Genomic DNA, 19,082 nt, shown 5'->3' on the forward strand with positions numbered 1-19,082 from the left:
TCATAATTCTGAGAAGGAAAAAACAAAATGTGTGCCTGACCTTCCTGGACACTGAGCACCCCCAACTTTCCCCATTTAAGACTGAGTTCCTACTGACCCGGCTAAAGCAAACACAGAGCGTGGGCTCTTTGAAGTTCTGTGCGGGCTTCCCAGTGCTGTGCCTGCCCTCACCTGCACCCGTTTGCCCTGGACCAGGAACTGCTGGTGTCTAGTTTGTGATGGGAAATGGGTTTTGAGGGGGAAGATGCGACCCTTGAACTTAAATTTGCTTTGGCAAAAGCACTTTTATCATCTGTGCCCCACTGTTGTATTGCATTCAGCACAAGTGCTGTTGGTGTTGTTCTGAGGTACAGCTTGTGGGGCACTGAAAGGGGAACAGTGGGTGAAGTTTACTCTGAGTTCAGACTCAAGTTCCCACTCAGACTTTAAGTGCCTGCACTCCTGCAGCTGTTCCAGGAAAGCAGCATGAGTGGTTATGACCCCTGTAACTCAACCATTCAAGCGGCAGACTGTGCACTGAACAATTCCTGGCCTTTGCCAAAGGCTCACCTGCCGTGTGTCCTGCAGGTCCTGAGTGCCATCCCATGGTTTTTCCTGGTTTCCCGTAAAGCAGGTGTAATTTGTCGTGGTTACTTTCGGGCATTAGGGAGGTAAGTTGCTTGAATCAGGCACCACACAGAGGGTAGCAGACTTCGGGAAAACCATTCAGCAGACTTCAAGAGAGGTGAATCAAATGGCCTGGCTTTAAAAACCTTACCTGGGGCAGGTAGGCTGCTGCTGGGACTCGCATGTCAAAGCAGAAACATCTTTCCCCAGACCTGGGAGACACAGCCCGTTCCTCTTTAAATCTGCGCTGTGTGCTGCAGTGCTCTGCATTGTTGCCATGGCAGAAATCTCCCCATAGTAATAACCTCTTTCAGAGAAGGTTAAAAAGAGACAGTGCACATGCTCAGAAATGCTGCACTTCTTCTGTTAGCGGTTTGCAGCGGCCATTTCAAAGAGACCATCACAAAGACGAGAGAGAGATCAGGTACTGATATTTTTTCCTTTGTTTGAGGGGGTGACTTTTCTCTTTCACAGAAGCCCATGCACCGCTCTGTCTCCGCTCCCAGTTGCACTGCAGAGAAGGACCACCCTTGAAGCCTATTATGATTATTCCTTGCAGATAGCAAATTCCCATGGAATAACTAAGAGGCAGTATTAGATGTGGCCTAAGGTGATTGCTGCACTCAGGGAGCAGTTATTGTGCAGCAGGGCTCCCATATGAAGCTGGGGTGGGTGATGTGTGAGGTATCCTGAAAAAGTTTAACAGCTATCTGCTTTGTTTTGTTGAACCTTTCTAGCACTCATAGTCAGCAATGAGAATAGCCTCTGCTCCTGCTGACCAAGAGGCTTCTGCATTAGGTACTTTCAAAGGAGGCTGCTATTATCCTAATTTACTGTTACTTGGAGACACTCTGCTGCATTGTGTTGCAAAGCCTGGTGTCTTCGATTGTACTTGCTTTGATTGCATATCACAGTTAATTAAAACAGAAAACCCAAGCTGCTTGTTATGATTTTGATCCCTTTATTTTAAGGATTGTAGAAATAAGAAAAAGGGTCACATCAATTCACTTCTAAATAGTGGGATGGATAGAAAGCCCAGTTCTGAGTTTATAGGAATTACACTACCAGATCTAAATTTTTTGTGGGCCCAAATATATCTGTGACTCTATGGGTACATGTGTGTCTTTTGTTTCCAAACCATCTCCTACTCCTATGTTTAGGTTGAGGTGCACAGGAAGGGGATGTGTGTAACGTTGCTCCTTTCCTGGATGAATTGCTGGTTCTCACGTGCTGCAAGTGTTCATGCAGAATTTGCACCTTCAGATTTGCTGTGTCTGAAATGGTGGGTTGTGTATGTTAAAGAGCAACCTTGTCCCATTCTGTGCTTGTGGCAAGATGGGGAAAAACCTTTCCTTTCCTCTCTCCCTCTATTGCCCTTCCAAATGTGAAATACCAAATGGTTTGGGGACTGCTGTACTCTTGCATTCAGCGCATGCAGATTTGATGTTCTTATGCAACACCTTTTGCTTAGTATGTACCGGCTTAAAAATCAGGAAGAGGCAGAATGTTGTCCTGCCTTTCTGGCTTTAGCTAAAGAGAATGTTCATATGGGTTTTATTGTGTTGCTACAACTTAACCTTATTTGATTCTTTCTTCCATTTGAACACATAGGAATGGCAAGTAAACTTGGCTGAACTAAGGACCACCCTAGCAGCCTTGCCAGGATCCTTGAGGCTTGGATTGAAATCTGCAATAGGCAGTTGCAGCTTGAGCCAGTCCAAGTTTCCTGTCTTCCCTCTTGATCTGAACAGTTTACCTGTTGGATCAAGAAAATGTTTCATTTGGAACCTGTGTACTTATCAGAAATGCTACCTCTGTGTCAAGGGGACCTGTTGCTGGACCAGACTCTACCTATCTTCAGGGCATGGTGTAGCCTGGCTGTGATGTTCAGGAATGGCTGCAAATAAAGGTCTGAAGCCCAGATTAGGTGGGGAAAGAGAAGGTCAAAGAGTTTTGATACATTTACCATTAGAAATTCTACCTGTGAATTTGTGGAGGTTTAACAAAAGTATTTTCCTTCAGCTACTATCATAAAGGAGTAGTTTTTTATGATCAGCTTTAGTTATTATACTTGTGAAAAGGTGGTGCATCAGTAAAGCAAATGAGTGGGTAAAAGATTCATTTCTAGGTTCAGGTCTGTTTCAGACAGCTCTGTAATCCCTGCAAGTTCAATCTCAAAGCCTAAGAGTGAACCAGCTGTCCAGATTCATGTGCTGGTCTGGGGCTGTGTTGTTAGAAAAAGGATTGGAGTCACTGAGCAGACAAAGTTGCTGACATCCAGGCTTGCAAATGAAACCAAAAACTGTCTAGGGACTTCTGATCTTCTCCTACATGTCTAGGGACATGCTTTCCCAGTCGAGTTGTATGTGCGCTGCTGGAAAAATACAAAGAACTTCTGTCCATGCTCTAGATCTTCTGGTATGTTTTGGTATTTTTTTCTTTCAAAGGAAGACTGCCAGTGCTTTAGCCATCAGGAACATGAAGTTCCTCACAACAAGACCCTTGTACCTCTAATGTTCCTCACTGACCTGTTTGTGTCTCTTGATAAACAGAGAGGCACCTGTTCCCAAGATGCTGGCACCCTGCCTTCTGAGAAGAGTGGTCCTTACAGTTCCTCTAGTTTTTGTGGTTGCACTGCTGCTCACGGAGCCTGTCACATCTGATCAAGAAGCAGGAACAGCCATACCAGCTGAAAGTACGTACCACGCTACAGTCCTCTCGTACAGCCCATACTGTAGTTTTAATGTTGCAAGACTTCACATCACTGAAGCTTGTCCAAACCAAACTACTTTGGCCATGTCTTGCTTATGAAGTTTTAAAATCACAACTTGATAGCAATACCTGTTTTTGTCCTGCTTCACTCTTATCTCCTGCCTGTTTCTGTCTTGCTTTTACCCCAAATCTGCTACTGTTCTGTACCTTTTCTTTTGTACAGCCCTGTCATTGTTTTAGAACTTTCTATGCCAGGACTCACCCTGTTTGGTTTTCAGAGACAGTCTTGAGACTTGCTTTTTTCAACTGAAATTGACTGTTCATTACATTTTTCATTGTTGGTAATGTCTATATTAAAGTCAGTAGTTTTAATTAAATTCTGTCGTGGTTTAGGGCTGGGCTGGCCACTAATTCACAATGAAATGCCAAGAAAGCACACTTTGTCAACACTTAGTCTTGCAGGCTTCAACCACCTAATTCTCCTTTGCTTATCTATGTTGAGTTTTATTTACATCATAAACATAATAGCAGGTCCTTGCATCGAGTTGTTGATGTGGAAAATGTTGTCCTCTCTGTATGTCTGGTGCATATATAATAACACTAAGGTTGAGTGGTGGTACGACAATGAAAGAGGAGGTCTGTAATGCTGTTCAATGTTTATTTTTTATCCCTTTTTTTTCTCCTAACCAGTTAAAATTTGGCAGACTCCTTTTCTCCAGCAGTCAGGATTCCTATCTGCTGGTTAGCACACAGATAATGAGCTGGAAGCTCATACTCCAGCTTATCAGAGAGATGTAGTAATCAGTCATATATCAAGTGTTTGCAAATAGGCTGGCAGACACTGCAGGATTTTCCACCATCACTCTAGGTTTCATCCTTTCTTCCTTACCAGACCTCAAAGAGCAAAGTAAACCTGCACTCAGAATTTCTCACTTACGCAATATTTCCTATGAAGCTGTCAAAGAGACACAGGCGCTGAGAAGCAAATAAGAGCATATGTAGAGCCTGGTGATTTGAAGACATTTCATCATGTCTATATTTGTTCTGCCTCAGTACTGCTATCTGTTAGGACACAGCTTTGTGTTACATGGTGATCAAGGCAAAGCAAGCCTTGTGACCTGCAGTCTGGATATCTAGATATGGGAATACTATCTTAAACACTACAATTAGACCAGAATGCAGCAGTTCTGCTTATCAGCAGTGCCCACTAAGGACAGGGCATTGTGTTTATCTGCTGCTTTCTTCATTAGCTTTGGGTAAAGCTGTATAAAATCCACATTAGAGGCCGAGTGATCCGTCTCTGTGATAATGTAGTCATTTTTTTTCCATTAGTTTTCTATTTAGAGCTCAAGTTCGTGAGATTAAGAGACAAGAATTTCCAGGGAACAGGTTCATGGTTTCAGAAGTAATTTGTGAAAAATCAGAAAAATCTGAAGATGAGGTTGAAAATGTGCTCAGGGTTGGTGAAGCAAAATGAAAGACTCAAGTTATAGGTTTAGTGTTTCCACACTATCAACTGTGACAAGAGAAGGGTTAGGGAAACAGCAAGAAAGGAGGAAGATCTGTTGAAGTAATTCTGTTGTCATTGGGGGAGTGGGTGGATCATCATGATGGACCATTTATAATAACCTGGATTGTCCAAGAGTACATACTCTGTCAAGAGTACTCACTCTGTGGACTCTTTCTGTAGCTCTTTCTCATACTCAAAATCACTTCTTATTCCTTTTACTTAATACTTCATGCCATATAGACATGATTCTCTAGTAAATGCTCTACCAAATGCTCTCCTAGGTCGTCCCTGTGTTGATTGCCATGCATTTGAGTTCATGCAGAGGGCTCTGCAGGATTTAAAGAAGACAGCGTATAATCTAGACATGAGGGTAAGTAAACAGTCCATTTCTTTTTTTTAATACAGAAGAAAATGCTCTGAAGAAAAGTAGATAAGGTGGATGGATTTGGCACAAGACACTCAGTCAACTGTCCTATCTTCTAAGGTGAGGCTTCGTAATTACATTTCATCTCTCTAGGCAGTAATCTGTGGAATTCTTCTGCCTTGGGGTATCAGGAACACTGGGAAGCTTAGGAAAGAGTAAACTGACAGTCCTCAGCCCTCTGTCCTCTTGCTGAGTTACAGCCATTAGCGCTGCTATTCTCTTTGCTAATGCGAGCACACACCTTTGTTTCTAGGTTAGGGAGAGTAAGGTGAGAGCATATTTATTATCCAAAAGGAGAGAGCCAGCTCAAACAGAAAACCTACTAAAATAAAATATTCCCCTGTACATGCTTTTACCCCTGTGGAGAGGGAAAACATAATCTTGCAGATACTTTTTACATTGCTCTGATTCTATAATGATGCAAAATGCCACAAAGTAGAACAGCAGAGGGAACAAAACTTGTTTGGCTTGCAGTCAGCCTGGAGAATTTGCCAAGGTTGATGTCTTCCTTCTGTGAGGAAACTTTAATCTGTCTCTTGCTGCTGGAGCCTGCAGTCTGTGACTCGCTGTATCCCAGCTGCTGTCAGATAGCAGTGTCTCAGGAGGGTAGCTTCTCCCCACCTCCTGTGTATATCCACACTCTTGCACAGATTTTTCAACAGAAGGCACTCAAACTTTTTTGCTTTTCTAATCTCTGGTCAAGGTTGTTCGCAGTTCAAAGCCTGTGAACTGGCATCTTTGAAATAAGACTTGAGGTGACTCTGAGCAGGGTCCATGATGTTTAGGTGAAAATGCAGGTGCAGGAATGAAGATGCCTTGAATTGTGACATACCACAAAATCCAAACAAGCATTCCAGCAGAACCAGATGGGTATGTAGGACATTCACAGTTAAACAAAATCTGTTCAATAATTACAGGTCAAATGTATTGTAGGCTTCTTCATGAAGAAATCTTGTTAATTAATACATCGGCTGACACTGTACATAGCCCAGACAAGATGTTCGGATTGTGCTGTAAAGTGTTTCTAGCACACCTTTTCCTTCTTTTACAAGCTGCTGAACTTTTTGCCAGAATTTCTATATATTGATTCAAAAATATCTCAACTACTGAAATCTTCTCTGGTTGTCTGGCTGTGGCAGTGACCTTTATGGCACCTACAGCTTGCAGATCAAGAGAGCAGCTTTATAAAATACAGATACCCAAAGCAGGAGTAACAACAAGAGCTCCAAAGATAGCAACTGTATTTTAATACTCTTTAGAAAATAAAAATAAAAATAAAAGACAGCCAAGGAGAGGAAATGAGAACACAAAAAAGGTTTGGTTGAGAGGAATGTCCTGCTATTGACTTTCACAGTTGTAGATTTGACAAGAAGCCTGGAAATGTGGCTCCATGATATTCTCTCACCAAAACAAACCTATCTCTTCCTTATCACTTTAAAATCTAAATAATTGAATCCATATTGTGATCCTTCCTCTGTGGACTAGGACAGGCCTATTTGAGTCATTAAGCTAGGAACTCTGCCTACATCTTCAAAAGACATGGAAATATTTAATAGTTGAGCACTTTTTGGAACCGCTTTCTGCAGTGCTTCAATTCTTAGTTTGATTATTCAGCTGTGGCTCAATTTGATGCAAACTGGGAGTTTTAAGACAATTGCTTTCAGCCACATATATATTTTACATTTGACTATTTTACTCTGTTTTGCTGCTTAGTGGGGCAAATGTTTCCATCCCTGAAAATACAATTCCCTTTGTTAATATTCCCAGTGGAGACAGTGATTTCATTGAAAAACTCTCTTTTGTTTGCAGGCAAGATTTTTAGATGATGACTAAGCAGCTCTTAACTGTCTTGGAGGGGGATGAATTCCCAAAAGCTTAGAGCGGAAATTCCCATTTCATTTCTCCAGCAAATCTCACCCCGCAGTTCTGTACAGGGGAAACCATATAATTTTATTGCTCAGCTCAAGAGTTTTCACACTTAATTTGGCCCTGTGTTGATCTGCATGGTATGTCACAAAGCAAACCGACTCATGGGTCACATAACCTTTTATGAGTGTCCTTTTTTTTACAAGCCTAGGCACACTTGTAACCTGCACTGATCACTCACTGATTGATGGGCCTGCTGCATTTTATTCCTGCAGGAAGAGGAGTCGCAGACCACCCCTGAGAGGCTGGTGACTGCCTGTGCACGAACCAGATCTGTTTGCCCCCGTGTACTGTTTCCATAGAATCATAGAAAAGACCTTTAAGATCCTTGAGTCCAACCATAACCTGTCCACTACTAAACCATGTCTCTAAGCACCTCATCTACCTGTCTTTTAAACACCTCCAGGAATGGTGACTCCACCACTTCCCTGGGCAGCCTGGTCCAGTGCCTGATAACCCTTTCAGTGAGGAAGTTTTTCCTAATATCCAATCTAAACTTCCTCTGGCACAACTTGAGGCCATTTCCTCTCATCCTATTACTTGTTACCTGGGAGAAGAGGCTGACCCCCACTTTGTTACACCCTCCTTTTGGGTAGTTGTAGAGGGCAATAAGGTCTCCCCTCATCCTCCTCTTCTCCAGACTGAACAGCCCCAGTTCCCTCAGCCGCTCCTCATGTGGTTTGTGCTCCACACCCCTCACCAGCTTCATTGCTGTCAATCTTTTCTGGCGATATCTGTCAGTCACTACTCAGCCAAAGTACAGTATGTGGCAGGTGCAGCTCTTCTTTTTTTTTTTTTCAAACATGCTTTAACCCACCAGGGGACAGTAACAAATCTCTGCAAATGTTTTTGTGATCATGCTCACTACACAGTCAGCAAAGCTGTATTCAGTGCCATTCATTTTGTTCTTTATTCCTTTCTAAACTGTCAATTTTTATTTGGAACGTTCAAAGCACATTAAGCAAGATATGCCTATGAAAGTGAAAACAAAGGCTTGAAAATGTTATTAAAGATATAGACGATGGTAAGCAGCCTTGGGGCTTGGCTCCAAAGCTGTTGGCATGCTGTCAACCTCCCTTATTCAAACCATTGCAAATGATGTCAAGGAGATGGTTAGAAGGTGGTGATCGACTGTCTCTTAGGTGATTAGCAAAGTCTGATCAGATCTTTCCAGTTTTGCAGGGTAGCTGAAACAATCAAAAGTGATACTCAATTTAAAACTGAACCACAGGATAGTGTCTAGTGATTTATCACCTTGGGAAAAAAAACAAACCTGACTAATAGATGGCTTTTCCTCTACTAAGAAGGCAGGTGGTAAGCAGGATGCTTCAGCACAGCTCTGCTCTGAGTGCCTTTAGCTGATGTGGGTCAATGGATAAACACTGCTTTTAAAACACAGCCTTTAATCACACGGCAATTCCATCTCATACGAAAATCACAAGACAGGCAGATTAAGGATGGATTTCACTGGCATTTACAGCTGGTAGTCTTCAGAATGCCCTGTTTTCTGTACCTGGTTACACCAGTGGGGGTTAATTTGATGAGTGGTGTTCCCACAGCTAGTGTGTCCCGTGACAGCAAGGAGGAAGTCCCAATTCTCAGGTACAGCTTCAGCTCACAATAGACAAACTGATAGCGTAGAATCATATAATCATAAAATGGTTTGGATTGGAAGGGACCTTAAAGATCATCCAGTCCAACCCTCCTGCCATGGGCAGGGACACCTCCCTTGTGACCCATTTAATTCTTTGAGTCTGTTTTTAATTAAAAGGATAATTTCCAATAGATTTTTATTTTTTTAAGCCTCTCATGAAGTTGAAAGCTTATGCTTCAACTTTTGCAGCTGAAGTAAGATTGGAAGAAAGACTTTAAACAAAAATAACAAGACCTAGACACATTAAATGTACTAATGTGAAAAAGATGAATGTGTACTGGACTGAATTTCTCCACGTCGCAGAAAGTATTGCTACATTGGTATGCCAGTTAATCCTGCAAAAGCGAAATTATTTTGCAGAGCAATAAGCAATAACTCTGATTGTTACCTGAAGTCTCATCTCATACCAAGCCCAAATCTTAGAACAAAAGTTAAGTGGACTTTTCTTTAGGAGTTAATTAGTTTTACAGTGCTGATGCTGTTTTTTTAATGTTGCTTTTGTTTCCCCCTCTTATAGACAGAAACTCTGCTTCTTCAGGTGGAAAAGAGAAATCTGTGTGACTGTGTAGCTGCAAATCTGCTGAACTGAACCCTGGAGGCCAGCTGAGGAGTATCACCTGTTCAGTGGTTTTTAAAAAGCAGCTGTATAAAATACAGCTTTATGGAGTTCATGTTTCAAGCATGTGTGCCCCAATATACTGAGGAAATTGCAGGGTTGTGTCTTATGTATTCGCCTGTTCTGGGTTTTTTCGGGTTTGTTTCTTGTTTTTTTTTCAGAGTACCGTCTTTTCACATCCACTGGGTTGCCAGTAAGGGCTCAATTCAGTAAATCTGTTACTTGGTATTAGAATGGGGGAAAAGATTACCTGCTTTGATTTTTAAATCAGAGTTGGCCAAGTGTAACCCACAAGATAAATATGGCCAGCAGTGCTCTAGAGACACTCACAGCTGTTTTTTGTCCCTAATATGAACATATCTCTGTGGCAATTTACCCAGTTATATTGAGACGGGGAACTGTGGTCTCTGTAGGCTTTGCCTGTGTATTAAAGGGGATGGAAGTCCTTTCTGTTTGCTGTCTTCACTGTGACCACATTCAGGCACATTGTAGCTCTGTCAGCTGTAATGAGGTATGGGTTATGAGGAGTTATGTGTGCTGTACTTGGACCAAAACAGCCTGTATCTTAATGCTGAGTTTTCTGGTATCCTGCATAAAGGTGTGGTCTTTTTCAATGAAAACCTTTAGTTCCTTCCCCTCCTTCCCTGGACACTCCATTCTTAATCCACTGTATCTCTAAATACTGTGGGAAAGGACCCATTTTTAACCAGGAAAGCAACATTCCCATTGCAGAACCTGGAGGAAGCCCCAGAACAGTTCAGGTGGTGAAGACTCTACTCTCAAAGCTGAGTTAATCCATGGGCTGTCCACTGGGATGCTGTGATCTCACCAGCTTGTAAGTGTGGACAGGAGCCCAGCCATGGCCAGCAGCTGGTTTTGCCAGGTGTTGAGTAATAAGATGTTCTGGCACAACTGGAAACACCTGTAGATCTTGATGGTTTTTTCCTTGGTGTCTGTACAGACACCAGCTTGAACAAAAGAAAATCTGATCACGTGGCAATATTTTCCTTCAGTCATTTTGCTACACCTGGACCTTCTGATTTGCATCACCAGAACCAGGGCAGTGAAACGCAGGACATAATAGCTGTTGCTTCAAGATAAAGCAGCCAGGAGGGAGACAGATACAGAAAAAGGAATAACTTTCTTATTTTCTTCCTCTGAATCTGAAAAATTAAAGATTCCTTTCAGTCTGCAGAAGAGCTGTTGGAACTGGGAATTTCCTAGTGGAAATTGCTGTCTGCTCCTTTAAAGCCCATCTTACCTATTTTCCTTTAGTTGAATGACTGCTGTGTGTTACCTCTTTGTCACGGCCACTCACTCCTGCAGCCCTTGCCCTGCTACCAAAACACCACCACACAAATCCAATACACTCTTGTTCAAACCCACGAAAATAAGCAGAAGAGCAGAAGACAGCGAATATGCCACCAGTTCTGAAAAAGGATTGGCAGGGAGGTCTGGAAATTGCCCCCAGCAAGCAGAGTATCTTTTCTGGGCAAGCAAACAGAAACTTTTGAAGGCTTTGAATATGTAAACTCAGGTTTAATATGATATAGTGGCAAGAGTCAAGACCATTTTTGTAGAGCAGAACCAGATAAACTGCTGACAAAAGCAGCTAGGATAATACAAAGTAATGTGCAGACTGGGAGTCTTCAGGCTAGACAAGAGATGGGTAAAGAAGACGATGATAGAAGTTTCTAAAACCATAAGTGACCAGATAAAACTATTTATCTTCTTGTTCCCTTCCCAAACAAGAAGTGGGGTGCAGTGAACAAAACCAGCTGTGGGCAGGGTCAGAGCAAATAGGAGGATGATGCTCTTGACCTATTATGTGTTTCAGTTGTGGAAGTCCTCATTGCAGGATGTTGCTGATCCTAAAAGTTTACATGGGTTTAAAAAGCAGCTGTTCAGACTCATGCCTGAAAATCTTACTGCAAACTGTTAAATATAAAAACACCAACTTGATTCAGGAGGTCCCTGAACCACAAATTGTTGCAGATTAACCTGGTTTGCAGTTGACCTGGTTTTATATTTTTCCCCACACATTTCTTATTCGTCAGTGCCAAGGATGAGAGGCTGGCCTCAAAAGGATGTTTGATGTGATCTGGTGTAGTTGTTCTTATATGTAGAAATGAGCCTCTTCCCAAACTCATAAAGCAAAACTCGCTGTGCTCCAGAGAGCCACTCCATTTTATCCCTTAGAAACAAACACTTTTAGGAAATCTTGAAGTTCTGGGTTTCCCCATTGTCAAAGTACAGGGCAGCATGAAGTAGGCCAGTGGCCCTGCTTCTGCAGCCCAGTACATCACTGACCGTATTCAGATCATCTCTCCTGTGCCATAAAGAAATCTTACAGCAATGAGCTTGTGAGCAGCAAACTCTTGTGCATGTGAAGAATGTCTGAAAGTGGTTGTTGCTGTGGTCGTGCTGCTGAGCTGGGAAATGCCTTCCAGACTTACGGTCCTGTGTCTTTGATGGCTCTGCCATCACTGTTCTGCCTCTTGTCACTCTTCCCCTGCATAGAAAATATTTTCTCTGCCCTCCAAAAGCTTGACATTTTCAACAAGAAAAAAGGAAAGTTTTAGTACAAACAGGCTTTCTCTTCCCATCATACTTGAAACTGCTGCTGTGCCGTGCCTCCTACAGGAAGTGCGTTTTTTCTCCTCAAAATCCAAAGGTCCCTGTTAAATCCAAACTGTTCCATTAGATGTACCTAGGAATAGGTGGGGTGGGTGATAATAGGGCCATCAGAACATGCATGCATCCTTCTCACCATACACCTTGTCCTCTTTTGTTCCCTGTAGTACATTATGTGCTTGTCTCTTGCTTTGTGACTGCACTGAAAGCTGTCTGGGGCAAAGAAGTTGTCATGTCAGTAGCACTGGAAGGTAGCATCGCACCTTCAGGTGTTGTGAACTTACTAAATAAAATTCACAGTGTAAAATATGCTGACTTGTTCCTCTAGTTTCAAGCTCCTGAATTTTAAAAAGTGGCTTAAAACATAAGAAAAAGAGTTTCAGACATGGATGTCATGTGAAATGAAATACAAATATCTGCATATATTCTATTTCTCGCTTTGGTCTGCCTACACTTTTCTTTCCTGACAGTCAAGGCTGTCATCATTTGATTTCTACTCTGAACCATGCACTTGCAGAAAACCTACCAATATATCAGCTTGTCTCCAGTAGCCTTGAGCACCTTTTGCTGTTTAAATCAAAGCAATACTGCACTTTTCTGGTCATTTAAGTGATGAAACTATAGGTTGTTCTCTTTGTCAATAGAGTTTGAAAGTGGAACAGGACTGGCAACTCTCTCATTATTCTTTATATAGCTTCACTCTTCTTCGAGTGTCTAAATCAACCGGGAAGGCTGCTGGCTGCTGATGCGAGTTAGACCGTCATCAATTACCGTTAGAGGGTAAGCAGGACACAGGTTTCAGGGCAGGCCGGTATTCAAGTTCTTGTTTTAGGGTGAGGGGATCTGAATTTCCTAAGTGTGCGCATTAATAGCTGCACTTAGCATTTAATGCTCATGCTCAGACAAACATAAAGGTAGCCTTAGCCCTGAGCTACATATAATTGTAAGGTATTTTCTAAGCATTGATGCTATTTTCTTTTTTTTAACATTATAACTTGATTTTTACCCTAATCCTTTATTTTATTCCTAAACTTCATAAAATATTTGGCTATGCAAAAGCCAGTAGGTGCCACTGACAGAGAACTGAAGGAATGGCATCACTGGGAAAATGTAAATACAGCAGATTTTTTTCTCTGTGAATGTCAGTTGCTGCGTTACAGCAGAGTCATGTGTTAATAATTAGAGAATGTAGAGACAAAACACAGCTTCTATTTAGCTTTAAGTGCAAAGAACATTTAATGCATGCCAATTTGATGTGCAGGTTATTTATCTAAGGGGCTCCTACAAAATGAGCAGAAAGTGTGGGGGCTCATCTGTATAACAGAATTGAGTCTAGTCCAAATTAATGGAAAAATCTGCTAACATAAACTACATTTTAATGCCAAGTCTGGCCTAACTTTTAAGCAAACCAATGCTCATTTAGGCAAACAATGTTGACAAAATCTATCATTTTGTGTGGCTTCTGCACTGAGTGTGGTGAAGCTTGGCATTTTCCTTTGCATAAATCCCAACAGAGTTTAAAGTTCCCAGTGATACCAGGTTTGGTAAGGTTATATCTATTTAGTTCTCGACCACAATCTAAAAATGATGACCGTGGCTTCACTCTGAAACTTTTCAGTTTAATATAGTGTCTGGGGAGAGACACAAACTTCGGGACCAAAATCAAAGTTACCAGCCTTTGTGAATGTTTATAGTCAAGGCTTTCACTGGAGGTCCCTTTAGTGCTGTAAGTTGACTTTCAAAGCTCTGTGGGTTATTTCTCTTCCACAGTCAAGGAGCAGAACTTCATCCATGCAGTAAATTTGATACACATGATTTCTTGCCTAAGCAGCTCTTGCATTCATCCTGGACTATATCTACACTGTAATAAAGCATCCAGCCTGTGAAAAGTATCTGGTTTCAGCCAACAGCACTGAATATAACTAATGCACAGTTCAGTCTCGCATTGAAGTGGGAGCTGAGCAATGTTTGAATATGCCTTTTGACAGCTGGTATATTGCACATTTAAAGTATGGTTTGTTTTATATACAACATAAAATCAAATTGTATTTTACCCATAGAAGGGTGAACCATGTCCTAGAAATTGATAGCTTTTCTAAAATAAAATGACATCTCCCCACCTCCCCTTTCTGTGTGCACATACAGGGTGTGCAGAGAACTGCCTGTGCCTTTTGTTACTTTGGTTTTGGGAGCCACAGAATAACGTGCCCAAATCCCAGCACTTAAAAAACCACTTGACATGTTCTTCCTGAACATCAACTGCTCTCAGAACATGTGAACTCAGAGGGGATTTTTATACAGTTCTCTAGCAAGTATAAAATGACATGCTCGCGTCTTCCTAGAGAGGGATAAGCCTGGCAGTAGCAGGGCAAACAGCTGAGCTTCACTGGCAGTGCCATTCAGACTGAGCGTACACAACCTCTGTCTCTGCTGTAAACTCACCCCCTGTCCAGCACAACGATCGGTTGCTGGATTTCCACCAGTCCAATGCAAACCTGGAACATAAACCAGGAAAACCGGTATTTTGCTGGTGGTTCTTACTTTTTCTTGGAACCAAAACCCTTCATTTCACAATATCTTGACAGCAACCCCTCCTGTAGCAGAAAGCATTCGAGGCTTTAGAAGGTGTTTGAAGACGCCTGTCACACTTGGCTTCAGTGGAATTTTGAAAACTGATCAAGCCTGGATGGTTTCCCACACCTTAGACAGTGGTGAAAGAGGCCTCTTAGAGGTGACATTAAAGGGTCTTGGTGCTGAGTTTCTACCATACTCCCTGTTTGCAGCCACATCCCTGTTTGCAGTGTCGCGTGGACTTTGCTGGGACAGCTGCTGTGTCTCAAATCCTCATAGTCTGACAAGTTCAGCTTGTGGTTGAGTTCTTGAAGGGTTTTCCAGGAAGCTGAGATGGGGAACTTGTCAAGCAATGATGCCAAGAACAAATGTGTCATTTCATGAGGGAGACTTTTTTCCTCCACCAAACCTCTGACTTGGTGTTTAAAAAGATACTGAGCCACCAAGCAAAGGGGAATCATTATCTCATGACATGAGGGACAAGATAAGTACAGGGTGCTTTAATTTCAGTCCTTCTCAGGGCCTGAGATGGCTGTCAGAAAAAAAACCACCAATACAATTTATTCTTTTTATGGGCTGAAGCAACTACAGTGCACTAGCCTCTCACCTCACAATTCCTCTGCAAGACTCTGAAATAATTATTTAAAGGAGGAATAAGGAGCTGGGGGCCCTGACAGCTGCCCTGCAGCCATATGTGTCTGAATTCCTTTATCAGAGACCCATCCCAAAATGGGAGTGTTCTCTAGCCATCTTACTTGCCTGGACCAGAAAAAGTTTGCCTTTGCCCTGATGACCGAGGAAGGAGAAATAAGTTACTCTGAATTTCAGATGCTGCACAAGAGCAATGAGTTTCTCCCAAGGGTGTCTGTGTTTGTGCTAGAATTACAACACAGCGAGCTGGGAAGTGGCTGCCTGGGAAGCAAAATGATTCTTGTAACCATAGAATCACGAAAAGCAGGTGTGGAAGGGTTATTTCTGCACTGTTGGTGTCTCTGCGAGTTTCTTGTGTTGTAGTGACCAAGCCAGATGCAGTACTACAGCTCAGACCTTTTGCTGAAGGCAGTCCAAGCTCTTGCACTTTTCTAATATCCCAGTGTAATTGCATTTTTTGGCAATGACAGAATACTGTAGACAGATTTCAGCTCATGTCTCCCTAGCTCCACTGTAGAAGTGTTACTTAACCTGCTGTTCCCCTTTCTAAATATGAGCCAATGATTATTCCTGATGAAGTGCAGCACCTTGTTCTCATCCTTATCAGATTTTATTCTGGGTTTAGATCCCTTTTTTCAACTTGTCTGTATGATTTAGAGTGTAGCCTTCTTGCCCAGCATTGCTTATAGCCTCCCAGGCTGATGCTACATCTTAAATGACCACTCCACTTACTCATTATCCAGCTGACTAATGAAATGCTGAATAACCCTGGACCTAAGTGAGTCTCTGCAGACCCCATGCAATAGATCTTTCCATGGTGACAGTGGCCCATTGCTATTTCTCAGCACTGACCCAGGCAGTTTTGCTGGCCGTATAGCAGTTTCCTTAGTCTGCTTCTGACAACACTGCGTGACACAGCTTCAGAAATCTTCCTGAAGTTGATTGAATTTGGGTTTCCCTACCTGCAAGGCCTGTTACCTTGTGTCACAGAAGGAAACTAAACTGGTTTGACTTGATTCTTGACAAATACCTCTTATTTGCATCTCCACTTTTTGTTTTCCGAATGCTTACAAACTTGATGGGATTATTGCTTCTGAAACTTTCTCAGGGATTGATGGAAAACTGGTTTGTGTGTAATTTTCCAGTTTCTCTTCCCCCTTTTAAAGATAGTTGCTGCATTTACCCTTTTCCATGGCTGGTATAAATCACATCTTCCCTGAACTCTCAGCAATAATTGCTGATGGTTGTTGATTTAGTTTCTTCTTTAAATATCTTGAGGTAGATCTAGCGATAGCTCTGAGTAAAAAGAGACCTCTAGGCAGATGGAAACACGGAAAAGTGACCTGGCACAAACCTGCAAGCATTTGTAACCAAACCAAATTACTGCTAAATGTTCTTACCTAAAACATGTTCACTGGTTTCAGTTATGTTAGCCTCCTGCTCACGAGTTCATCTTATTTCTGTTGGTAGATAAAGCTGAGCCCTGTATCATTTTCTAGGCGTCAACTTGACCAACTTTCCCCTTCTGCTGAACAGAGAACAAACTCTTCACATGGTTTTTGTCATCATTTGCATCTGGTTTTGCTTCCTGACCTTTCTGGAGTTATGCCTGTGTTTTCTTGCCACTCTATTATTAGTAACCAGACACAGATTCTTCTGTCTCTGTGCTGTCTTCTTCTGTCTGAGTTCAGCAAAGGGCTCATGGCCATGTTAGCAGGCAGTGATTTAGCACCTCATATTAGACTGGGATTAACCACCCTGTTTGCCGTGTACATCCATTACTATAATAATGAAGTTGTAAAATTAGAACCTTTGCCTGCACTTTCCTTTTGTGCACACATACTTAACTCAGGCCTTTACTGTTAGTGATTTTAGTTAGGTACAGACCTTTTCTTCCTCCACTGCAAAGATGAAACTTTCAACACCTGTAATATCTAGGCATCAATAAGAGATTTTCTGAGGGAGCTACCAGATGTCTATCCTCACCAATCATCTTCCCAATAAATGTCTGGATGTTTCTGATTATTTTGGAGGAAACTCTTCTTTTGTTCACCAAGGTATGGATTCTCTGTAGAAAAAGAAACTTAAGTACAAATCTTTCCAACAGCCCTCTGTGATTCACTATGACATTCCTCAGTCAACACATGGATTCCTACAAATCTCTTGGAATTCTCTCATTCTTTGAAATAAATTTAGTACTGGTATCCCTTATTCATAGTAGCAAGCAATAGTGAATGTAATAGCAAAGCAAGTCATGTAAGTGCTTCCCTGCTTCTCCCTTCTTCAGCTTTGCTGGAGGTGACAGAACAACACAGATTTCTGGAACTTTTCCATGCAGACTGGCTCCTGTTCCTGTGAATTGGGAGCTGCATCTTGGACCACATGGTTCTGCCAGCAAGAGGAGCTGGGAGCGGTTTTCATGCTTCTTAAAGACCACGGCGTTTGATGCCAAAACTGCCCTGACTCTGCAAGTGCAATGTCTGGTTGTTTTACATTGGCACCAAGCAATTACAATTTTAAAAAAAGGACATTATTTTAAGCTTAGTAGTGTGTGTAACACAGAAATAACACCTTCCACCCAATTGAATGAGGATAGAGAGGGATCCCCCTGCTGTCACAAATGAAAGCAGGTTCAATGACATTGTACTGCCTGGAGGGCAGTAGCCCAATTCAGCAAAGACTCCTTCTGTGGTGCTGCCACCCTCTTGAGTCTGGGCAATGGGTGGCTGAGCAGTCAGAAACCAGGACAAAGCCAGTCCATCCTCCCACAGAAAGGCTTTATTGGATGCCTATAAAATTATGCAAAACTTTGCTGTGATATATCCTTGGAGTCTTGGCATCCTGAAAGTGACATATTTCAGGACATTCAGCTTCTCTTTATATCAAGTTCTCTGCTCTGATCCCCTTTTATATTTTCTGAAGTTGTTTAAGGTGAGTAACACCTCAGCTTACTTCTGTGGTTGCCCTTCCTCCCTGATATGTCAAATTCCTTTCCTTATGCTGTGGGTTGTACTTCTTGTTCCACCTACCTTCTGAAAAGACCAAGCAATTATGACAAAGATTTTACAAAACAGTTACAATTTTAGAAAGTATTATATTGATGCCTTGGAAAAAATATTAGAACAAATGGTGCTTTCCAGCTTATCAAAGGGGGGAGGGGGGAAAGGGGATAAAACACATCTCGCTAGCGATGAGCCTGGGGGTGGAGCGCCGACATGTGTGGGAAGGTGCACTAGTGAGACTCTTCAGACTACGTCCCAGTGGAGGTAGGGGATGGAGTTCCATGCAGTAATCAAGTTACAAGTGTCACTGATGGGTTGGTAACCGTGGAAGTCCCTGAACATGGCTTGACAGAAATTCGGACTGCTCCCTGTGAAAAGGTGGCAGGGCCCTTAGCCCGACTGAAGTGTGTCTACACCAATGCACGCAGCATGGACAATAAGCAGGAGGAACTACAAGCTATTGTGCATCAGAATAACTACGATGTAGTAGCTATCACAGAAACATGGTGGAATGAGTCACACAGCTGGAGTGCTGCCATTGGTGGGTATAAGCTCTTCAGAAGGGATAGACAAGGAAGGAAAGGTGGTGGGGTGGCCATGTATGTTAAGGAGTGCTATGACTGCATAGAGATTAGTGATAGTGACAATAGGGTTGAGTGCCTATGGGTGAGAACCAAGGGGAAGGCCAACAAGTCAGATATCATGATGGGAGTTTGCTATAGACCACCAAACCAGTATGAGGAGGTAGATATAATATTCCATAGGCAGGTGGGAGA

General features: G+C 42.3%; 1 protein-coding gene across 1 annotated transcript; it reads left to right on the top strand.

Moving 5' to 3' along the window:
* The first annotated feature begins 957 nt into the window (after positions 1–957).
* Positions 958–9,473, top strand: LOC104538869 (chromosome unknown open reading frame, human C4orf48). Its single transcript, XM_010182225.1, has 4 exons — positions 958–1,030; positions 3,159–3,301; positions 5,110–5,198; positions 9,350–9,473. The coding sequence occupies exons 2-4, from the start codon at positions 3,178–3,180 to the stop codon at positions 9,419–9,421; spliced, it is 285 nt and encodes a 94-aa protein (XP_010180527.1). The 5' UTR covers positions 958–1,030; positions 3,159–3,177; the 3' UTR covers positions 9,422–9,473.
* Positions 9,474–19,082: the final 9,609 nt, after the last annotated feature.

This window comes from Mesitornis unicolor, unplaced genomic scaffold (assembly GCF_000695765.1).
Source record: "Mesitornis unicolor isolate BGI_N332 unplaced genomic scaffold, ASM69576v1 scaffold1084, whole genome shotgun sequence".
NCBI lineage: Eukaryota > Metazoa > Chordata > Aves > Mesitornithiformes > Mesitornithidae > Mesitornis > Mesitornis unicolor.